This window comes from Larus michahellis, chromosome 9 (genome assembly GCF_964199755.1).
Source record: "Larus michahellis chromosome 9, bLarMic1.1, whole genome shotgun sequence".
NCBI lineage: Eukaryota > Metazoa > Chordata > Aves > Charadriiformes > Laridae > Larus > Larus michahellis.
Genome location: NC_133904.1, coordinates 35,185,869 through 35,211,225, shown reverse-complemented (window position 1 = coordinate 35,211,225; position 25,357 = coordinate 35,185,869). Strand labels below are relative to the sequence as shown.

The window sequence follows — 25,357 nt, the reverse complement described above, 5'->3', positions numbered from 1 at the left end:
TGCAGTAAGATCTCACGTCGTTCTGACTGCATTTGGGGGTTTTGAACTCCACTGAATGCATCTCAGTTTTGTTGGATGAATGATTAATTAGTTTTAGTCTATAAACCGTTTTGCTCTCCAGTTTAAATATTTATGGCTACACGCTGTGACAGTGTGGCACTCCATGGGATAGAAGGTAGTGTAAAGAGGCAGGGATTTCCCCAGTGGCACAAAATCACCTGTAGCTCTCAACCATTTTCATCTTGGCACCTGTGACACTGAAGGTATATTAGAGAACAAGAGGTGTGTCTGCAATGACTTGACTTGGGCATGTCCTGGACCAAAAGAGAGACGTTTGAGGGTCATTAGTCACTCAAGGCGATGTTGAATACTGCTTGGATTGGACCTGCATTCATCTGCTGCGGCGTGGAGGAGGCTGTGAAAAAATAGTGTAATGCTGACGCTTCCTCCTACCGCTGCACTTCAGGATTGGCACTGTCGTTTGGTTCTCCTGTGCAATTAACATATCCATAAATAGGAATAATATTGCTTCTAAGCCTGTGCATCAGGACTGAAAGATTATTTAAATATCACTTTGGTGTAAGTGGTGGCAATAACGTCTGGTGTGAATTCTCTTAAATTTTTTTTCTTTCTGTACCACTGTCTCATTATATCTACTTTTTATTCTCACGGATCTCTATTTGATTTTTTCAGTATGTAATCTTGCTGCATATTTAAATGGCTTCTCTTTTTCAGTGTTTGTGGAATATAAATTCATTGATAAATGTTCAAATTTGTGGCAAAATTACGATTCCCAGCTCAAGTTTTTGTAAAGAAGTAGGAATAACCTGTAAGTAATTTTACATAAACTAGTATAAAAATCATAAAAAGAAAGGGCTAGGTATACTTATATTTTTAACATTTTTCTATTTATTTGTTTACATGGTAATTAATAAAATTCAGTACTTCATAGTAGATTTTTCTGCTTCATTAGTGCAAATTTGCAGAACTTTTCTAATTACTATTCTCCTTTGAAGAATAAATAATAGAGATATTATCAAAACTTTTTAACTAGATTAGGATTTAGTTATGGATATAGTTACGCATTTTTATATTTCTGGTTTCTAAATATTTTTATTAAAGTGTAGTCTTTACAAATACTTGAAGAAACTGACAGAATTTAGGAGAAACTATTTGTGTGTGGAATTATCAAAGATAAAAAGAAATGCAGAAAAGTCTACCTTCTTAAACTTTCATTTTGAAAATTAATTTTAAATCCTATGGGCAAGAAGGACTGACTGTGTAGGTAATTCATGCTTAAAAATATGTAAAATCACTGTATGCTTAGTGAAGTCTGACAAGAGGTCTGAAAGGGAATAGCACCCCATAGCATTAAGGGTCTCAGAAATAGAAGCAGTTTAAATACGTTATATGAAGAGACACTTTTAATGTAGTGCTATTTAGCCATGTTAACATCTAAGAGGAGCTTTTGCAATGTTACTGTTCATTCACTCTGCATCTAGTAGGCGACAAATCTTATCTGTATGTTGCTCTGCTCTGGGATATGGAGAAAGACAGTGCTTTGCAAGTGTGTGTGGAGGATCCCCGCAGAACAGAGACCCCCCAGCTCATCCAGTGCCCCCTGTGCTTGCATGGCAGGTTGCAGAGATGTGACGAGTGGGTCACCTAAGGTGGACACGACTCGCTTCTACCATAGCTCCTAGTTGCAGGGTGATGCGTTGCATTCACAGCTTAACTTCTGTTTCACATAAAAACATATGTGCTCATATGCCTTTTGCTTACATTTGCATTCTGGTGAAATCCGGACCACCAGCCAGTGTATGCTCACAGACCCGTAGGTTTCTGCTTGGCAGCGGAAAGCAGGGCAGTCAGTTGCACAGAAGGGAAGAAGATGCAAGCACAAAAGCAGTGTTAGAAAGTCCAGGTGACTACATTACACATGCACTGAAGAGTTGTTATTTTAAAGGTGACTTGTAGGTACACACGCACACCTTGTAACCTGCTTTACTGCATTTGAAAGATGCTCTTGTGCTTCTGTGGTATTACAGAAATATCATTAACAGTCTCTTAGACTTCCTGTTTTTGCTGGAGGTGTTTTAGAAAGCTGAAAGTGTGGAGAGGGTGCATGGCACGGACTGTCTTCAGCTGGAGAAACAGTGTTTGAGACTAAAAAAATATTATTTCCTCTTGCTTATAAAAATTGGAGGTGAACAGGTAAAATAGATATAACAAATACAAAAGAAAAAGGGGTTTATAGTGTAATTCAGATTCGAGTTGGGTTTTATAGTCACTCGTTTTCATCTGGTCAGTAAAATCATGGAGTGAAAACAGAGGAAACAAGATCTGATATTTCTGACATGAAAAATAAACGTAGTATTTTCTGCAGTGTGAGGGAATAGTTGTCCCAGGTCCAATGACAACAGTCTAGGCTACCAAAAGCTGCCACTGTCTGAGGAGGATGATGCTCTGGTGAAGAAATAGAGCATTGCTTCTGCCTCGAGAAGGAAAAACCTGGACATGTTCACAGTATGAACTGTGATAAAATGAATAGTTTACACTCTGAGTGTGATTCCTTTACTGTTCTCACCTAGTTCTAACTTCTCCCCTTTAAATATAAGTCTGTTCCAGTTTTCTCCACCTGCTGTTTTCTAAAACTTGCACATGTCCCCAGTCCACATACGCTATCATTCTTCAGTTGCACTCTCTATCCACATTTTACCCTGCCAATTCAAGCTCTATCCAGCAAACAGCTTGCCTGCCTGCCTTCTTTTTTTTCTCGCTGTATGTCTTTTTTTCTATAAGAAAAAAGTAAATATATTGACACAGAAATCTCCAAGGTCAGAAACCTGTTCAATTTCGGTGTGGGGTGATTTTTTTTAAATGATTTATTCTTTTTAAATAAGTGCCACACCCCAACAAAAATTTTAAAACTGTTACTAACTTCTAAATAAGTTAAAATCTAAGTAAGTAAAATCCAAGAGGCATCATGCAGATTGGGTATGTCAGAAATAGAAACTGTTGCTTTCAGAAATTCTGATTTTTTTCCAATAGAGGCATGCAGTTCCCAGGCCTGCTGTACAACTGTTTGTTTACATGCCTTGGCTCAATATTTTCTGGCAATTTTTCATGCTGCATGTGCAAGTCTGGTGTGTAACCAAAGGTAGTGCATCATCCGTGCTCTTGTAGGAGTTGGTCCTGGCCATACAAGCCAGGTGAGGTACATCCGTGCCATCCCTCCCTTTCTCAAGTAGTTTATTTGTAATTGCATTGCAAAATCACATCTCGTACAAAGCTCCATGGCATAGGCGAGTTAGCTCTTAAGAGCAGTTGCCACTGAATCATTTGGATGGACTTAACCCTGAACCAAGGTTTCTTATGTCATGGTAGAAACTGTGAATCAAATTTTCTTCTCATGTAAATTTGAAGTAACTGCTTGGAGTCAGTGGAAGCCCTCTGCGTTGCTTCCTAGTAAGATCAAAAGCTATACATTGAAGGTATTCAGCATTGCTCCATGAGTACTTTAAATTATGTTGTAATTACAGTCAATTGATTTCCCTTTGGAAGCTTGCCTTTAGATGGGCATGGTCTGGCAAGCTTCTCAGGCAGTTAACAAGCAAATAAAAACCCCAGCAGCCCCCTCCCCATGCTGCCATAAAGAGGTCTATTCTGAAAGTTATGTGGAGCTGTGGAGAGCAGTCGTTCTGCTTCGAGCATGCCCTTGCGTGCAGCATTAGCCTTCACCTTTCTTTCTCTGTTACTGGAGGAAGTAACTGATAGTGATCAACATGATTTCTTGGGCATAGTACATTCAGATTTTTATTATGATATTACCAGGACGTATGTTTGTGGAAAGAAGATATATATATATCTATGTTTAGCCTCAGAATATAAACTCTGTAGAAATAGTATATTACCTGCATGAAACTGAAAATATGGGCAACATAGTGTGCGGGAATTGGGCCCAGCTTTGCTTACAAATCAGCTTGATGATGAGGCTGCAAAAGTTATATTTTCGCTGCTTTCACACACTGAATTTATTAGCTTCTTGAAATTGATTTTGGATGTCTTTCATTTGCCATTGGGCTGAAGTCAAAAGCAAAACGATGATATACCACATTTTGCTCACTCATCTTTTTATTGCTCAACTATTGTTATTGAGCAAAAGACATTCAGTGTGTTTCCCAAAGGAGACAGAAAGCACATTTCATTTTCTTTTTAATTGACGGAAGTTTAACTGAATGCAAGTCCTGCGATCCTCAACTTCAATATCGAGGTGGCGGTTGTAAAGTAGTAGAGAGGATGGGGACTGGGATTCAGTTTAGCTCAGGGCTGAGAGCAGAAGCCAGAAGGGCTGTCAAACTTTGTACTGTTTTATTTGCTTGGAAGGAACGGTGCAAAGCTAATATCGATGCAGCGCTATGAAAGTGTTCAAGTAGTTATCTCTGGGAAGGTAATGTGAACTCAGCAGTATCATTGCTTTGATCTTTGGTTAAAGTCTTACAAAACTAGATTGCTGTTTGATTGACAACCTTGTCAGAGAGTGAATGAAGACTGACACTCTAATATTGAAAACGCAGCGTTTACAAAACTTAAAGCCTGAGTTTTCTCATGACACTGCTTCTTTTGTGGAAGACTGAATTTCACATTTATTTTTAAATAAGTGTATACCCTGCTGTGTGCAGCTAAAACTTATGATTTTTAGACTGCTGGCTCACAAGCACTTCTTACCCTACTATTTGATGCAGATGTGTTTATAGCAACAATACTGTCATAATGAATTTGAAGAAGTTGTTGTTGAAGGAGTTGTTGTTTGAAGGCTTAAACGTGATGGTATTTATCACAACTCAATACCAAATAATGATTGATCCGACATGTGGGTGATCGCCGCAGAGGTGGCAGGTTGCAGCTTGACTTGGGTAGTGTATCTGGCAGTTTCTGAGTGGGTCTGATACAAGGGTTAAAGGGTTTGAAACATATAATCCTGTCTTGAGGGACTGTCTTCAGCTATTGCTTATTCCTTGAATTATCCTCCTTAATACCCTCAGGTGAACAGAGGCTACTAACCAGGAGAGTTAATTTGTGGCATAGACTTCTCCTTTCATGCCAGTAATCTTTTTAACTGCCAGCCCTCTTCCATTCATACCTTATTTAGATATCATACCAGTTTTAGATAACCTGAGTTTGAAGTCTACCTTATCTTCTCTGCCACTTAGTCAGATTTTTCAGGCAGACCTGGGCAGCCAGCTCTCAGTGGCGCTGCTTGAGCAGGGCATTGGACAAGATGACGTCCAGACGTCCCTTCCAACCTCAACCGTTCTGTGGTTCTGGTCATCTCCCAAATGATATTCTGGTCTCCTGTCATAGCCTTGATGCAGTCACTTGCCATCAAACTTGTCTTTCTGCATTGGGAGGTCTCTGTCTTGGTTGCGTGGGTGCAGTTGCTTCCAGCCCCTGTGTCCAACCTGCCAGTTAGCACCAGGGCAGGCTCTTCTCCAACCTCACCCTGGGGGTGAAGCCTTGAGATGTCACCTACCTGTACTCTCTCCATCAAAGGCTGCACTCTGAAGTGTACTTTTCCACGCTTTCCTCAATTTCTTTAAATCGGACAAGATAATGTATTTTGTTCAGCTAGCAAAAAAAAAAAGGGGGGGCCTTAAACAACTCCCATTCCTATTTTTATGACAAATGACATTAACTGCCATGATTTAAGTAATGGGTAAGAATGAACCAGATTGTGTCTATTTCCACATCAAAATACCTTAAGCAAGGAAATATCTCCCCAAAATAATAATCCTTGTATCATCCAGAGGTGTTAGTGAGGAGACTCTATTTATATGATGCAGTTTAAAAACAGGCATCCAAAAGATTTTCACAGAAGGGGCTGATGAACTATAGGGCGTGGGAACTACTCAAATTGGCTTTACTGTCAAAGCCAGTGATTTCTGAGGCTACATCATCAGTTTTTCGTGACCTTCCAACTCTCAATTTACTTCAGTATTGCTAAATTCTGAATGCAGTTCTTTCCTTACCTCTTAGGTCATGTATGTCTTACATGAAAATGCACGTGTGTATAGCATTAAATATCTATAGAAATATGCATAAACACTTGCAAAACGATATGTATGCAATACAATATCATATCTTTATCCACTAAAGTATCCTTTATGAAAAACTATTAATTAAAAGCCAAGATTAAAGCCACTTTCATCAGCAATGCAGCTTTGCTGAATAAACCTACATTTGGCCATATTTTCAAAGTGGACGTGTATAAGTCACAAGAATAATTACCATTTCATCATTTGAAGTCTGCGAATGAGTGATTTCAGAATGAAAAGCATATGTAGCTATGCTTATTATGCAGAATAAATTATTTTCAAACCCCACATTTATATCAGTGCATTTTTTATTGTGTGGAAAATGCACATCCACAAAAAAGTAATGATCACCTACATTTTGCTGTAAACGTTTTTAAAATATATATCTGAAATTCCTTTTGGAAATGTCTACAGTCTGCTTCCATGTTGCAACACATATGGTAAGAAAATCTTGCTTGCAAGCCAGTGACTGTTTTTAAACAGTTTTCAAAATTGCACTGAATAACAGCTCATGTACAAAAATCAGTATTTTTTGCATTTTATAACAAGCAGCTTAACTTTTTCTAAGCTATGACAGATTTCTCCCTAGGTAATTTTTAGTGTAATAATAGGATTAGTTTAGCTGTCCCTATTTTTTTGTGTCCACATAGGCACTGGTGGTATATTAGGAATACTTCTGAGTCATTCCAGTTCTGTCTTACTCCATTCTTTAGTCTTTAGAGGCCTCTGCGGACATAAAGGTTATCACTGTTGAAGGCTTTGTTCTGTTCTGTTCTGTCTTTTTTTTTTTTTTCCTTCCTCTCACTGCATGTTACATGTGTGCACATGACACATAACATAGATATTTAGGACCCAGTTCTGTTGCTATGATTTTGATAAAGCATTTCTGGAACTTGTTGTATTTCAATTAAGATTTACAGCTCTCCTTTTGCCTCAAACCTCGTTTTTAAAGGCCAGAAGAGAAAAGAAACCCCAAACCATAAACAAGTTAAGTGAAATATCCATAGTGCCTTCAGTTAATGGTATTTCCTTAAAGCAGATAAGTTACTGAGCCCCCTTTTAAAACAAGAGTGTTAATTTACTGTTTCCTTTCATCTGTCGAAATAATTACTTTTCTTTTTTGCCTTCAATAGTTTGTTCTGGTCGTTAACATTTCTGTAAAATTAAGTTTGAAAGGTGCTTTTAATGTTCGGATAGACTGCAGTGCACATTTGACTGTTAAAATCAACCCACTTAAGGCAGAACTAATGTTTAACACTCGCAGCTATTTGAAGTAGTTCACTGCCCAGTTTAATGGTGCTGCCGAGGGCAATGGTCACATTACTTGCTATTATATTTTGGGGGGGTTGTTATGCTGGCAATAAAGACAATCCATGATATTTCTAAAGACATTGGCTTAGATCTTAAAGACATCATTTTTCTACTAACAAGCTATGAACTGTAATTTCTTGGAGAGAAGTGGGCAAGAAGCACTAACCCCTGTTCTTGGCCATGGACTCCATTTAGGAGCTGTAGTTGCATGCTGCAGTGTTAATGTGGAACGAATTTTCCTGGAAGCGCTGTTGAAAAAGACATAATCAAGCTGTATAAAACCCACGGTGATGGTCAACTGCACTGGGAGAAATGATCTTATATAATAGGAATTGGATTTTTAATTTTGTATGGTATCAAGACAGTTTTAAGACATCTGCACTAGTAGGTGAAGAGTGACGCTGGGTAGCTCAGCCTGGCCTGGTGGAAGCTTGGTGCAGGAGGTGGGAGAGGCACAGTGTGGAGACAACTTGGATGTTGCACCGTGAACCATCTCAGCTGTGGTCATAACCCGACCGATAGCTTCTGTTTCATAGCATTTTTTTGGTGAATTTGGCTGGTTTGGTTGCTACAAAAATAGATGGTTCTGTCATGCACTGGTTGTGGTATAAAAATGTTCCTCCAACCTGACACTGAGAGTAGACCTTCCCAATGGCCGAATTCACCTTAAGCCATTCTTAATCCATTAACATTTCCTTAATCTGAGGATTTCCGATTGTAGGTCAAATAAGATTATTTATGGGAATCATCAGGCAAATACTACAGAAGAAAATGTAACTGGTTCTTTATGTAGTGGAGTTGATGGAAACTTCGCTGAAGTCTTCAGCAAGTCCAATGGGAAACGTGTAGTATAGGACTGCCCCAAGTAACCCACAGCTGAATGAGTGAATAGAGCATAATCATCATATCTATTCCTATGCAAGGTCACAAATTTATAAGAAAACGACTGCTTTTTCTTCTTTGATAAGCAGGACCAGACGGAGAGTTTAAAGATTAAACAATACATCTTCTCATCCAGAAAAAAATGTGTATATATTTACTGAATGGTGAGTAAAATTTTCCCCTTGGCTAGTCTAGTGCAATTTTACAGCTTCAACAATGCTGAATGGATGTTACTGAGAAGTGAATTTGGCTCATTCTTTTTATGCTTTTAATAAATACCCAAGGGAAAGGCAGTTGTTCAAGGAAAATGAAATACAAATAAACATAGAATTTATTCTCAGTAGGCATTCTGGGGAACTTGGAGCTTGAGTTTTATGCCATGTTTTTTTTCCTGGTACTTGCAAGCAAAACTAAAATATTCATATAAGCTGTCAGTTCTCTAAAGTGAATTCATCCTTTTTAAAAAATAAAACTAAATATAGATTCAGTGGATAGCACAGAAACAATGTGAATCATAACAAATGACATTTCTGCTCCAAAGTACGTCATGGTAATGGACCATATTATTCTGGACTGTGGATACAGATGATTTTTTTTTCACAGCATCCTGTAACAATTCTTGGGACACAACCGTGCACAAAACATTATTTGTAATTATAGCTGTTTGCCATTTTTATCTGCTCCATGCTTATCTCTCATTTGATTGATAATCCATGTATTTTAAGCTAAGGAAGGCTCTTCATGCTGCCACTTAATAAAAGTTATCAGTTTTTACAACCTAAATTTCAGGACAACATTGACATTTTTTGTTTGAAGGAAAAAAAAAGATTTAGTTGCTTCACTGTGCATTTTTTCACATAGATTCCTAGGGTGCCATGGAGAAATACAGTCAGTGGAGAATGTTTATTGGTATAAAGAAGAATTTAGAGTATGGATTTCATTGCAGATTAATCATTGCCCAAACTTTCAAATAGTCCTTCAAAAAAATCTGTGATTCCCCGAGTAGTGTCCTGTGGAGGGTCAGAGACACCTTTTTTGGATCCACAATTATTTTGGTTACCAATTCCTTAATTATTTATTATTATTATTATTATTATTATTATTATTATTATTATTATTATTATTATTATTATTAATGCATATATTTATTTCTGACATTCTGACTTTGGAAAAAAAACTAGTCACATGTTCTAATACTTGTGGGTTTAAACAAATCATATAAAGAGACTTTTAATGGTTCTAGACTGCATATCTAACTTAGATGTCTTTGTCACAAACAGTGCAAATTGGTTGTAAGTCAGTATTTACTACTAGAGAGTATAAATCCAGACATTATACATCATAAAAGCAAGAACATATTTTACTGTTTGAGAATGACTGAGCTACAAAGGTTCCACAGAACCTGAACAGAGATTGACTCTTGAAAAACATGTCTTTTATTTCATTTCTTGGAGGATATGTGGTAAAATACCTTTCCAGGTAAGGTTCATGGTTCATTAATATTTTATCCACTGATTGTTTTTCATCAGCTACCAACTTGCATGTTTGCATAAACAACCCATAAATACCTTCGTCACCAGCTTCATCACCTTGGGTTGCAGTAACCTTTGTGAAGACTTTAGAGCTCGAATGGCAGTTTGTACAGCATCAATACCTTTCAGAATTTTACAAAACTGGCTGATTAAATCTGATTTTAAATACTACTTTCAGTCTCGAACCCTGCCTTTTTAATAATCAATTAAAACATTGTTTCATTGTGTTTATTCAGCGTGTATAAAGCACTGCTTGACATGTATTAGACCTTACATAGCAGTACACAGCTGTAGCCCATCCAGCATTTTCCAAATGAGTTTGCACAAGGAATAAAAGATTACCATCTGAGCAACACTGGAGGGAGACAAGAGCAGACAAAAGGCACTTAAGCGCTACAAAAAAAGAAAAGACCCTGTTGAGAGAGAAATTTCTGAGCAAATGCCTCAATTTCACAGGGAGATACTGTAGCAGGCAATGTACATTGATTTTAGCACATGAAGTACATTGCATTTGGGATTCATTAAGCTTCATTTTGTGCACTATCATGAATGGGTGTGTCAGCTACTCTCTCAAGTAATGCACAGTTTCAAGGCAAGGAGGTAGAATAAGCCAAAGTGAAAATATAATGTGCCCCAGAAAGAGAGTAAGCCAGTTTTAAAAGGAAAATGCTTTAGTTGCTAAAAGCCATAAGTCACAGTAGCAATAATCAAAACCTAAACATTTTTAGAGGATTTTGTGCTTATAGAGTTTTTAATACGACTTACAAACATCAATGAGTTCATGGTCCTAGGCGACCTGGTGGAAATCCCACTAGAAGGACCAATGGACTAATGGGGTGCAGAGCCTTATTTCTGTAATTTGGAAGAAAATATGCAGACAAATGTTTGATACTTTTTAGTTAGTCAATTTTTTACTGAATATGGGCAAGGTATTTTTGGTTTTGGTCATGGTTGGTTTTTCAACTTTTGTATTTGCAGTGGGAGGGTGCTTAAGATGGTGCTATTTTCTCTCCCCTCTGTTTTTCTTTGTGAGCCAGCGGCAGAGCTCGCTGTGGCACTTCACTGCCTCTCCAGCCATCAGCTGCCAAATCTAGAAGCCACAGAAAGCAGCAGGTCCCTGAGGCTGGATTTTTCAGCCATCCACCAAATCCAAGGTTGTTTTGAAATCTGTTTGCAAATGTGTCAGAGGTCTGGAGTACTGGGTTTCTGTGTAATTTGTTTGTATTTTGTTTTTAGTTGAGAAGCATGTAACTCCAAGAGATTGATCAAAAAATCTGTTCAGTAGATTTTATTTAGAAAGGATGATGCCAGTGGCATTGCTTGTCTTCAGTCTACTAGAAATTTTAGTGATCTAGAGGCAAAAGGTTCATGAAGAGTCTCAAAACATTCCTAGAGTGATTGGTTTGCAATCTCAAATCAATGAAAGAATGTGGTTGTACATACACGTGGCTGTAGAAGACAAAAAAAATAATCTTCATTTCCTCAGTGCTCCAGCTTTTGTGCTTTGGCGCCAGCAGAGATTACACTGTTATTAATGAAATTAGCCTAAGCAACAGGGCTTTACTGCCAAACTTTGCTGTATGCCGCATTCTCTATCAGAGCATAACTTTCTGCATTTTGCTGGTTCACGGTGATGGCACAGGTGCTGGAAGTCTTGGGCAGAATTGACCAGTTGCTGGGAATTGTACTCCTACACTGTACTTAGTAACCTGCTAGAGGAAAACAGGATGCTGGAATTAGCCTTTTGTGGTTTAAATACCTAATTTTACACTTTTTTTGGAAGTGAGGGTTTCTCTCCGATATGTACTGGGAGTCATCACTGCGAAGGAGGTGGTCACTGAAGAGGTGTTCCACCTGTAAGGTGGGAGGCTTGGAGCCCGTGGCAGCCCAGCTTCCTGCCTCCCCAGCAGCCAAACCCCATGCTCGGGCTGATCTGGAGGAGGAATACAGTAGATTAATGTCAGATAGCAGCTGCTTTCTGCAGGAAGTTTTCCTCTTTCTTGCCTCTCCCCAGTATTTGATCTTTTAAAAGAGCTCAGGATAAGTGACAGCAGTAGACTTAACAGTTATTAGGTTGCAAAGTAGTGGATGTGGACTACTTGGTGGTTAGCTTACATTTATACTGTGATCGCAGCTGCCATTTGGGTCAGAAAGAGTTTTCCCTTTTGATAGATTGGCTGTGTGCTAGGAAAACTTGTCTTTCCCCAGAGCATCATGTAATTATTTGGTGGCAAAGAGTCCTGCTACGTTGCTATGGACATGTGGCTCTCCACAACGAGAGCTGCTGTAATGCTGATATATGTGACTCTAATCATTCTGTCACTAAGATGTAATATCGATACGCCAGGACAACATTTCTATCAGAGGGCCTATTACTTGTCCTCTTAGTGGAAGTGGGGAGGAGGACTGGGATAAGCCAAATTCTGACCATTTCTTAGCCCAAGAGAGGCTCAGTTGCATTAGGGTTCAGTTCTGTAACCTCTAATACCTGTGGGAGGTACTGGCACTATCTGAACGGCGGCACTTAGGAGTGCGGCTGCACGCCGCAGGCTGGCAAAGCCCTGGGTAGGAGATGGGTGCACCTCTTGCACCCTCTTTTGTGCAGGACCCTGGCTGCTGGGGCAGGAGCCATGCGGGCAGGAGGCGGGGATGCTGCAGCCCCCGGCCCTCTGCCCCTGCTGCGGGACTGCACGGGGGCTGCGTGCGGCGAGGGAGGGTCGAGGGGCTGGGGTACGGTTCTTTTCTGTGGAAGACTACAACAGGGCTGTGCCAGGAATCATGCTGGTAACAGCTACAGCACGGAACTGCTACTCACCTGTAGAATTAAAAAGGGATGAATTTGTCATGCTTTGGATTATCAGGGTTTATGAAATCAATGTGTAACTGAACTGAATTCAAATGCTAGGATATATAAGCAGAGTACTTCTTTCTTGACAACTGAAGAATTCATAATTCATTCAGAAGGAAACTTTTAAGGTGATCATCTTTCTGGGTCTATTTTCCTGTTAAGGCAATCGTATTTCTCCTAGTGATCAGTTTTGAAACTTGTCTTATTTCTACAGTGCAGAAATCCTGCTGGTGAACATCCCCCAATTGCACTCGTAATTATTTCTGATTAAAAGTGCCCTAGCCTGACAGCACCAGGGAAATTAATAGGAGAAGCTTTCTACAAGTTTTAGAAGATGAGCAAAGACATACTCCCTCTTAAAATTATTTAAGCAGGTGCTGTGGGAAGCCATTGCTTTTATAAGGCTCTTCAGATGTTTACAGCAAAACATTTTTTCCCAGTGATTGAATTTTTCGAAGTACTAAAATACCACGGAGAAATATGTTTCCCACCAGTTTTATGGCTCCCTGGGTGCATTCTATACAAACCTTGTATCTGCCTGGACACAAACACTCTATTGCAAAAAGATATCTTGCCATTTTAACAAGCTATACTGCTTTGAAAGGATACGCTGCATCACCAGTGGGAGCGTCAGTACCTTAAGAGTAATACTTCTGTAAGGGTACTATTTTATTAAAGCAGACCTCAGTAATTTGTTCCTGACTGTTATACACCCTTATTTTATTAAAGGTATTTTACATCTGTGGAGGAGATTACTACCACTCCTATTTTCTCCACTGCTTGGCTTTAATGGATGGTGTGGAATATAATATTTATTAAGCTTAAGCAGGGGAGGACATAATAGCAGAATTGTCCTTTATAACCTATTTTACACAGTTGTAAAATAAACCTTAATAAAGCAGGAATAATTACCCAGGAATATCCAGGAAATGGAGTACTCTGCCTGCTTCAAATATTTGGAAGACTTAACTGCTAGTTATACATGTACTTTAAGAAATTGAATTTAACAGTAATAATATTGATATTAGTTTGATACTATTTTAAAATATATTGCGATGAATTCTCTTTTGTGTCATAATTACTATGTTAGCATAAATCATACAATACGTAACTATAATCTCTAGATAGTATTAACTGTGTATAATCCTACAGAAGACAAACACATTACAAAAATATTTATACTTACTAACTTTGAGGTTTAGGGTTCATTTACCTTATTCTGATGGCACCCAGAGCCCCGCAGCTGGCTCCCTGGCTACCAGTCAGTTCCGCTGGTGATCACTAAACTTTGATGGCAGGGAATAACAGCATTCCTTATTGGTCAATTCTGTATGCCTTTAGCTCTGCTTAGGGCCAGAGAGGACTTGTGTTATTGCCTGGGCCCCAGAAGGCAAGGAGTGTCTTGATTCCAGCCTGGGTTTGTCTGAGATTAGGAACATGGACTTTGGGAAAGGGAACAATGCCATTTTGAGCATGGAGTATATGCTTTGCACGCACCTAGCACAGCTGACATTTGAATAGTTCCCTGGACCGGGAAGACAGCTTCAAAAAAGCCTTTCCTGGTGGGCACATTTTCAGCCTTAGCAGGCAGGTGGAGTTTTCAGGTGCAAAATGGGAACACAAGCATGTGTGCCATGCTGGCGAAAATTTGGTCCCAGTGATCACAGCTCTCTGGAAGCATTTCTATCCTTGTGTGGGTTTTGTGAATAGGAAAAATGGAATCTTTTTAATGAGAGCTGTTTCAAATTATGGGTTATACTACCAAATACTGCAATAAAGGGAGTAGATGAAGAAAATTGTTTAAAAGCACATTGTATATTTTTATTACAATGAGTGGGACATGAAAGAGATTGCCTAGCTGTGGAGACACGGAAGGCCTTTTTTAGATACACCATTTTGCTTGTCAGTTCTTGAGTACTGCATTTACAGACGCACATGGCGTCAGCAGAGCTTGCCCGCGACAGTGTGCCTCACCCTCCAGGCAGACCTGTGTTGGTGGCTTTTGCAGGCAGCTGCCAGCTTGTGCTGCCCATTCTGCAAGTTATTCCAACTGGGAGCTACCTCCTGTCCAGAAGCCATGTAGCCACAGCTAGCAGGGAGCTGGGATGGAGTTACTACCCTTCTCCCTCTCCCTCCGTTCCGGGTCCCCCATGCACGGTTGCTGGTTACACACTAAAGCATGGTTTATTAATCTGAACATGATGCTCACTAATGGCAGTTGTGTTTGGCCAGGAGCCGGCTAGCCTGTGCTGCCTGGGGACGTGGCAGAGCAGGCACAATTCTGCCTGCGAGGGGACCTCGCCGTCTGCGTGGTGGGGACTGACGTTCTCCAGCCAGCTCTGGCTGCCTGTGCCGGTGGGATAACCGTTCCGTTAACAGACATTTCTTCAGCTTGAACACCATCACCCTCTTCCTGTTTATCCTCATCACATCCAGCTCGTGTTTCTTCACCTTTCTAATGCAGTAATTTTACTGTTTATTATACTGCTTCTTGGATAGCTTTGTTTTTCTGTTTCTTGTATGATTTCTCTTCTTGGTGGCAGTCACTGAAACCTGTCTCAAAGGAAAAAAGGGAAGGATTTTGTATTAAGGACCCAACGCTGCCTTGCAAGCAACTGATTTCTGATCAGGTATTCCAGAAGGACTGGGAAAGCAATTCCTGTCTTCCCCCTTCCTTCCTGATTTCTTCCTCCTGTTGTCCTATTTATTTTTTTTTCATAAATTAATATTGTGCAAATGATTTGGACTAAAGTTATTACATTAATTATCCAAACTGACATTTTTTTCAGTGTGTGAAAGGACAGGGTGGTATGTAAAATAGATGCACCAAGAACACCTACAGTATGACAACAAGTAGCAGGGTAATTGCTGAAAATGAAGTCTTTTCTGCTATCCCTTCCCTTCAACATCTGTTGTTCCATATGGAGTCATAAATATTTGCAACAAAATAGTTGAAGAAATAATCTCAACATTAATAGGGGAAAGCTGAATTCGCCAAGAAAATTGAAGAATCTTTTTTTTTTCTTGGCAAGTTCCTCCTACCCATCCTCATCTGACAGTCTAAAATCTCTGTAGAATAGTCAGACTACAGTGATGCTTAAAAATCACCATTGAAAAAACCTTTGTGAATGTTAATAGGAGAGTTAGCTGAGAAAAATTTTATAACTTCTTGATAATGGCCATGAGGACGATTTTGTTTATTTTGTTTCATTTTCCTCCTTTCGTCTGTGCCGCAGTAATTTTATTACTAGCCTTTTATTGAATAGTTCGCTTTTTCACTTTTTCTCTGTTGTCAGTAGAAATAATGCTTCTTGTCGTTGTGGGGAAAGCCAAGGTTCTATTACTAGCTGAAAGTAACTAGTTACTTTAAGTTGCCATATGGAAAATGCAGATCGATAGTACTTAGCTTCTATATAAATTAAAAGCAACTTAAAGCACAGAACAACTTTAAATGTTTTGGAATCCAGATTACCAAAAGCGGCCTGAGGAGCAGCTCATGGGAGAAAGCGGGTATAACAGTAACACAGAAAAACTGAAAATTTTACATAATTGTTGTGAATATAAAATAAAGCATTTGTGTAAGGCTTTTTATATATTTATTAGTAGCTTTAATTATAGTTCTCCTTAATGAACAGAATTTAACCAGGTGACATCAGTTGTATTTGTTTTTCTTAATCTGTACATATTGAACTTTAGACTGAAGTTACTTGCAATGAAACACTCAGTTCTGATGTCTAGCTAGTGAATTACTGCAGTTCTCAATTAAATTTTTTATAATTGAAAACCTAGTATCTCATCTAACTCGGGTCCTTTTTTTTAAGGTTAGAATTAATAAAATATTTTCAGGTGTTTTTACCATCAGTACCATGTGAACATCAGAGTATATTGTAAATATGTTGAAGTTATAAATAGGTATAATTTTCTGTGTTATTAATGAGAGTACATTGATGAAAATGTCAAAGCTGTATAATTATGCACCTCTTGATAAAGAGTACACAGATAAAGACAATTTGTAATTTCAGACTTTTCTAGTGAAATTTTCATTTCTCTGCTTTTTGCTTCCTTCTCCTATTCAAACCCTAAGTGCCTGCTTCATGACGTCCTTCAGGAAAACACACCCTCATCATTCCTGAGGAAGGTCTAAGGAAAGGTGGTGAATGCACGGCTTGCACAGTTTGCTTTCTCTTTTTTTGCTACTCCAAATACTCAGTTTTTCTTAAGCTAGCACATTGCTCTACATGGAACAGACATGGTCTACGTTTTCCCCTCTGTTGAAAGCAACTAAAAGGTTTTATTAAACACTTCTTCAGGACAAAATCGATTGATCTCGGAGTGCATAGGTGAGAACCAGCTTGGATGCGGATACCGTGAAGCGGAACATAGTTGATGGTACTGTTTTGTGATAGTTTCCAAAGCTTTATAAGGCAGCCTGGAAATGTATATATAATGATTAGATGCTGTTGTTAAAATGAAGTTTCTTTATGGCAAAGCTCAGTAGAGAAAAATGCTTGTGTGCTAGAGAGTTGTATCAGTCATTTGGAAATGAAATAAAGTCTGATTTAAAGCTAGTGCGCTGGATTAATCAGCTACTCCCCAGTTGCATTCATTGACCCTGTTCATTCAGGGCCTGTAATTAAGAAAAAGAGCAGTGGCTTGAAATTTGGCATTTGAATCACAAGGTTAAAGCAGTAAATTTCTAAGTCTGATTGGTGCCAGGTTAGGAGGAGGTATCTCTTTTCTCACTGATGGAGTGCACAGCTCCTGTAAGAGAAGCAATGAGTGAGGGAGAAAAAGGTAGGCAGAGGTTTACGGAGGATTTTCAGAGTTATTAAAACACTGAAGATGGATAACCCTGTCCTTGCAGACTTACAGATATAAAATATTTGAAATAAACAGTGCTTCAGATTACAGGTTTTCATACTTAACCTTACTGTAAAAGAAAAAAAATTCTACTAGTTTCTAGTTAAGCAACACAGAAGTTGCCAAGGTTTAAAATGAAAATAAGAAATTTCACTTTTTTGAAAAACTGCTTTTTGCAGTCAAAAATTAGAATTCGGGCCCTAATTCTATCAAAACACCCATGTTTGGACACCGCTGCCTATCAGTGTTGTCGTGAAGTAGGTGTGTAACTGGAAGTCAAGGGACCTTTTGCCGCTATAAAGATATATTGGTTCAGATGATTCTGTAAGATATTTGGACAAATAATACTATTTCAACTGAAAATGTGTCATCTTAATTTCAGAGATGAGTAGCAAATACAACTCAGCTGGTGTTGCAGATCCTCAGTTTCATTTTATTAAACGTCAGAAAGGTCCATTAGAGCGTCTAGGCTGTTCTTTTGTAACTATGGACCATTAAATGTAATCCCCATCACTCAGATATGAAACTCAAAGAATTATAATTGCAATAAACCATTTTAGTCCTTAGGTTTCTAAATTGTATGCCACAGACAGGCAGGGAAAAGGAGTGACCCAGCTGCCATCTATGTTCAAAACCATCATATTAATGCTGGCTGAAGGCTTTCTGAGATCAAATGCCTTGATTACTAACTAACAGATTAATAACTATAAATTTCTTATAAATTGTTACTCTCCTCTCCATATGCCACATATTTATTTTATGCAAGAGGTTTTTTTTTATAAACTATTTGAGGTGAGGATTACATATAACGCTTATACATACAGATAGATAAAGTGTTGAAGTGTATGTGAAGAAATAACTTGGTGGTCTGACCAGTGTTAGCCAATATGGAAATTGTAGCTTTAATATTTCTACCTTGTTTTGAGAGGGATGTGACATGTCAAGTGTATCAGGTATATGAATGATGGATTTAAAAACGTGCCTTCTGAAAGAATATAAACCAGCTGGCAAATAAAATTGCCTGTTGGTTTGGGCCATGCACTGTCGTGCAGGGAGCAATTCGTGTTCCTCGCGTTCCCAGTGCTGCGTTTAGTCCGTAGGTTGATGCTTCATTTTCCAATCCCCATTTCTGCAACTTAGGCAGAAGACAGGAGATGAAATACTTTAGTATATTTAATTAAGAACAAGAAACTTTCTAGCAGATTTCCATGTGCTTTCCAGGGATAATATTCCATTCATTGTTAGTATTTACCGTGTATTTCTTTTCTCTGCAATGTAATTCTTGCTTTCGTCTATTCATCTGGATGCCAGCTAGAAATCAAAATAAAAAGACTGCACACTAAATGGATTCATGAATGCTATTATAAAGCATGGCAGGTTTAACAAACAAGCTCGATAAAAGTTACCACTTTGCTTCAATAAATAGAAACGTTGTTTGTGTCCTTGGTTAGATTGTAGTTGCCCTAGCTTTATTTCTTGCTTATTCTGTTGTACTATAAGTGTGAGTGCAGATTTTAGCATTTATATTTTTAGTGTTCTTTAAAATCAAAATGCTTAAATCAACATCTTTTTTCTATTAAAGAAATGCATTTGATACAATCCACAAAAAATGCTTCCAACACGTGCTATTTTTAATCGCTTTACCAATTATGATTTCTCCAGTCTAGCTAATAAATTTCTGCCTAACTGTGCACTTATTCAGAATATGGACAAGATGTAGACACCATTCAGATGTGAAGACCTATTACAAGATTGAAATAGATTTCTAATGCATTTATCATTCATCTTTGCAGAGTGTGATTTCAATCAGAAAAAAAAATGATGAATGGTTTGACAGTTTCCACCCATATACGCTAAAACATAATATGCTGCTTCTAGTTTTCAGCTATTACAGACTTTAACATGCAATGTGACCTTGGTCTGCAAAGCATGTTTGGTTAGCACAAAAACTTAATCATAAGAAGTCATAAGTAGAATCCTTCTTCTTTACTGCCCTTTTTCTGGGACTTGGAAATTTATTGCTTCTGGGACAGGTAGGATATGAACAATGGGCCAAATAGAGTCCAGGGTTATCTCATCTGTGTGAAAACTGCTGCTGAAAATCGATGTGACCTCTGCTACACTGTCATCCCAATTCCCACCCTCTGTGTCCTATTTGTCTTTTGGTAGAAGCTTAGATCTGTGTGCTGTCTCTATGTGTCTCTCTTGGGCCAGATTATCAAAATGAATCATCGCCTGCATACCTCTTATATTTCTATTTATTTTCCTGGTGTTGACTAGGTCTGATGAAATATGATTCTTTTTGCATTTGATCCTCACTGCAGCAAGCAGCACCTAATTTAGCTGTGTCTATCTCTTTAAAGAAGAGTAATACTATTTTGAAACTTCAATCTGCTGTACAGTAACATTACAAACCATAGACCATGCAACCTGTCTTCACAGTCAATAGTAATTTTCCTTTCGGCCAATTTAATGTTATTACTTTCATCTCCAAATAGTAGAGATTTCTAGAGATTTTAAAGCAGCTATAGTTCTGTTATGCATACGTCATGTATTACTTCCTTTATCGAATGCCACTTCTGTTTAGTCTTCTGTGACTCCATGGCTTAGATGTTATTTCTGTGTAGCATCACATGCAAACATTAATCAGTTTATTTTAAAACTCTGCCGCTAATATAAGATATTTAAATCTAAGAAACGGTGTATCTGAATCAGCACGAACTCCATAGTCTGAGTATGTTACCGTAGTTGTGTTTTATGGGGTATTTTTTTAATGGATCATTTAAATTACATGAACAGAGCTCTAAAATGATAGCTACGAAGGGTTACTGGCTTTTGTTCTTATTAGTCGTGAAGAATCATTATGAACATCTTCCATTTAATGAACTTTCACAGTGAAAACAAAACACTCCCTAAACGGAGATTGCAAAGACTACTTGAAAACTGCTTAATGCTCCTGGTTTGTTGTCAGTCAGGGTGTTTTAGAAACAGCAAAAAGTGTTTCCTGCTCAAGAGATGCTCCTGGAGTTTGTTAAACTAGATAAGAGTACTGCTGTAGAGACACCGTGGTTTAATTTGTTGTTGTCAGATTCTTTCTCAGTTCTGGTTTGGTTTTGGTTTGGTTTTTTTTTTAATAAGAGGTAGGAGAAGGAGGCCTTTTGAATATGGCATGGTCTAATTGTAAATCCTGGCTTTAATATGACCAAGACACTTGACAAATGAAACTATCAGGACTGGCTGTGCAGTTGCCCTTAGAAAACACGTGCGTCATGAACTTACGGTTGCAAGCTTTACTAAAAAGCAATTGCTGAGAAGATATTCTCCATGATTTCTGCAAGTGCAGGAACATAATATATATAGACTGGATTTCCATGGAGTATTATACAGAAATATATTTTTAACATTTCAGAGTAAAAGAAATGTACAGAGCCTGGCTTTAAAGACTGCTAGCAGATTTTAATTTTGTGTTTTTCAGCAATTAACTTGATTTTTAAAATTAATACGTGTGGAAGAAGTACTCATAGGGATATGACAGAAGAAGATACATTTACTATCCTAAAATATGTTTTAAATTATCATATTCAAAAATGCAAGTTCATTGGTGATAGTACCGATAATCACAATTTAAAGGATTTTTGAAAAATTATTACTAATGTTGTTTCTGTGCAGATACACATGTCTGTACACAGCTTGATCTATAACAACATGTTCTATTTGAAACGGCGAGTGAAGGGGCAGCTGTCAGGTCCCGATTCTACAATTTGTAAGCGATCCATCAGTCTAGGTCTGTGCAGTAAATCGCAGGAGCGAGCCCTGTGCTGGAGTGCCCTCTCCTCCCCGGCCGCTCCTCTCAGCCCCCGCCACCCAGCTCTCTGTCTACCCCCGACAGAGATAACTCAGCAAAGCATTTTTGGCTGCTCCCTGTGACTAAAAGGCTGACAGTAGCAAGGTACTTGTTAAGAAAACCCGTGCTGACACGTTACTGACAAGGTGGAGCTGGTGCTAGCTAAGCAGGAGGGATGACTCAGTGGAGATTATTTACTGCTGAGTATGGGAAGGGTAACGTTGAAGGAGTAAAGAGGTGTGATACATTTCTTGATTAGAATTTTGTCAAGGTTATAGCAACAAAAAATGCACATGGCAGAATGGCAAACATGATAGAATGAAGAAAGGTCATTCAGGTTTAATGAAGTGCCTAATACAGTTACAATTCTGTAGTATTGTAGAATTTGACATATAATAGTCCTTACTCTTATTACAGCTACGTTACAGTCTTCAGTATATTTATTATTGTTGTGTACTGTTTTGAAAACTTCCTTTAGCAACAATCACAGCTGTCCAGACTGAAACAATGTCAATTTTACTAATGCGCTTTTATTTTGATTTCCAGGTAAACAGAATGCTAGTTTCTAGAAATTACTTTTACCTATATCTCCAGTGCTTTCTGATGTTGCTTTCAAACCTGTCTTTACAGAAGAGGTCCAAATTGCCATTCCAATAATGAAACCAACCTTAGATAAAGTCCAACTGGCTGGACAGGCCTTGCCTCCTGGATTTCCGGCGCCATTTCTTTTTGCTGATGGTCTTTCATCAGTAGAAACACTATTAACCAACATTCAGGTAAATTCTTCTCTATAGAGCCAGGCTATATGATGAGAGAGAAAATGTGTTTCTTTTTCAGTCTCTAAAAAGTTTGAGAAACTATTTTTGTATCTGCAATTCTAATTTATTTTATTTAAATGCTTAGGTTTCCACTGTCTGGCATTATCGATCGTGAAAGGGTTTCATACGTTGTCTATTTGACTTAATAGTTGGCAATAATGGTCATATTAAAATTCACCAGTCTCATTATTCCTCCTTTGCTCTCCCTGCAGTTGACCAAGGTCAGCAATGATACGGCACTCCGTTTCTAATAAACCACATCAGTAGGATGAATTAGCAAAAGCTATACTGAACGATTCTGTGCCACAAAATTGCTCATATATAACATTTATCTACTTCAAACGCCCAGTTGCATTCCAGGTCTATGGGTTCCCGCTTTTAATTTTTCTGTTTTCCTAGAGGGCGTAAAAGAAACAAATGGATGAATTTTGTCACTGCTAAAGCAAATTGATATTTTCAGCTCTTATATTTGTGTGTGTTTTAGGGCCTACTGAAAGTGGCTGTGGACAATGCGAGAGTTCAGGAGAAGCAGATACAGCAGGAAAAGAAAGAGTTAAAGATGGAGCTTTGTAGAGAGAGAGAACTACGAGAGAGCTTGGAAAGGCAACTCACAGCTGAGCTGCAAAGTAGAGGTGAGTGAATGAAAAATGGAGTTTAGATATCTATTAAATGTATAACCCTTTGGCATTTCCAGCTGGAGCTGTTGAGGACTCGGAGTTAACTGACATTCATACTTCAGTGTAATGCAGCCGTAGACTAGCACTGGTAATGAAAGATTTAAATTTAATAAAAACAGAATGAAGCACACTTTTCTGTAAGCAGACAGAACAGTGACTGAAGGATTATTTCCTGGAGGGCAATGGCCACAGAGAGTTTTGGCTCGTTCCGTGGAGGAAAGCTGATTCAGTTTCATAGCTTTCACATGTATTATTACCACTCTGCCCGTGTATTCCCAGCCCGATTTCTTCATTTGACAGCTTTAATTTCTTTTGTTTTCTGCTATTATCCTCCAAGCATTGAGGATCAGACTTACTGTGAGAAAGATGTCCATAATTTGGATATTTAGGTGATTTTTTTTCATTACCTTACTACTTAATCTAGCCCACATTTCTGTAGTTTAGGTGTTAGTCAGCTAGTTTTTCTTGTAGATAACTTCAGTGCAACAAAATAGATGGAACTACGAGAAGTTGTCTACCCAAGTGCAAGACCTGAAGCAAATAACCCTAGATAATTTTTTTTTCCATCAAGAGAGTGAGATACAACAGCAGTCCCCACATGGGGCCTTCTAAGACAAAACCATGACTGTTTAGAAGCTTTTGATAGTAACAGGCAATTAAATTGGTAAATCTGAATTTTTCGCTATGATATTGTAAAGGCAGTATTCTTTTTAAAGTTCAAATCTGCATCTAAAGGAGAGGAATAGTACTTCATTTGCCAAAAGCTACTTCTGGATTACATCCGTGAAATCCAAAAGATAAAACTAGATAAGACCGAAAATGTAGGTGCTAAGTGGTTCCTTTGCATTTTGAATTGAAATGAGGTGTGTAGAGCAGAGCTGTCTGCGGCACCGAGTCCTGGTAACAGGCAACAAATGGCACTTCTGAGTCGAGTTGTGAAGGGTCGGTAAATACTATCGAAGTTGTTAAATTGCAGGGGGTGTTCAGAAATGTTGCATCACCCCAGTCTAAGTGTGGATGAGACTGCTGTATTTCTATAAAACAAAACTTACCACCCTGTAGGCAGCCAGCACACTGCACCTCCTGAGTCACACTGAAGTCAACAAAGACCATAAGCCATTGACAGACTTTGTTGGCTTCTGGCTCAAAGGAAAACTTCACCAATAATCAGTATCCTCAGTCAGTGTCAGTATCCTCAGGATTGTTTGTCTTTCAGGTCATCACCACATGCACATCTTTATTATTATTGAAAGTCAGAGATAGGCTCTTTCACATGGGTTGCTCAATTTTCGAAAGTTACGTTCTACAGATCACATTTTGACATTCATAATTTAAGTCTCTCAGAGATTTCCCATGTAATGGTATCCTTCCCCCCCGCCCCCGATTGGAGCATTCACGAATCCAGAAAGGTCTGTAAAAGTCAGTAAGAATTCAGATGAACAAGTGGTCCTGAAAAGTTATGTAAATACTGTGGATTTTCCCAGAATTTTTCCAAATTTTATTAAACTTTTAAACAATATTTTCTGATTAGAAATTCACAGGTGTCTAATATACAGGAAAAGCAAATGAAATAAAAGGAATTGCAAAATATTGCTTGTATAAATTCAACTTTCATTTTAACAATACTTGTGATCAGTATTTGCCAGAGTGTACGGACTAGCAAGCTTGACTCTGAAATAGATGGTAATTTTAAAAGGACATTTATGTTCAAGCTCAAATTCTTTTTAGTCTGTTATTTTTACCTACATTTTCTAGTGCTATTGCTTCTCCATTTATTAGATTCAGTGATGAGTCCATGGGATTAGGTACTGCTCTGTGGAACCTGCTTGGCAGAGGCAGATATTTTAGATGTAGTTCTGGCCCAAATAATGGTGAAAAATAAGGTTAAATATGGTATTAAGATGGAGTGTTTGAAAAGGAAAAATCTTAAAAGGTGCATCTTATTGCTTGAATTCATATAGGTGAGGGAATACAATCATAGCCAATGTCAGCCGTTCCCAATGAAGATATAGGTCATCTGGCTACAGTTTATACAGCTCTCTAGTTATAGTTTTAACTTTATTAATAGTTGGATTTAAGACTGAGATTAGTCAGGAATACTTCTGTTTTCTGCCAAATCTTACACGGCTGTACCAATGGGCTGTGGATGATCTTTGTCAAGGCACTGTTTCTGCTTTCCATCTGTGAAGGAGAGAAGATGAGATGACTGTAAAGTGGATTGAGATCTAACGCAAAGCTGTACAGGAGCACTGTTACCTCTTTCAAGTCCAAACAGGCAGCTACTGTACAGTTTTATGGAGTCCTTCAGTTAGAAGGAGAATTTGCTGATGAAGAGAATATACTTGATTTACTTACCAGGGTTACAAGCTTGTTTTCGACACGCGTTCTACCTGGGAAGTTCCCTTTTAATTTCCCTCTGAGATTCTCAACATACACCCCATGCTTTTTTGTTTCTCTGTCTTTCCCTCTTTTTTTATCCCACTAGTGATG

General features: G+C 38.4%; 1 protein-coding gene across 4 annotated transcripts in view; it reads left to right on the top strand.

Annotated features, from left to right (window-relative positions):
- The window catches only part of DACH2 (dachshund family transcription factor 2), a 303,362-nt gene that overhangs the window by 263,238 nt on the left and 14,767 nt on the right, over nt 1–25,357 (top strand). For all 4 annotated transcript variants that reach the window (XM_074601979.1, XM_074601977.1, XM_074601978.1 and 1 more), the window contains exons 8-9: nt 22,003–22,148; nt 22,675–22,822. In XM_074601979.1, coding sequence (XP_074458080.1) covers nt 22,003–22,148; nt 22,675–22,822 — 294 coding nt within the window. The remainder of the gene's footprint in view (nt 1–22,002; nt 22,149–22,674; nt 22,823–25,357) is intronic.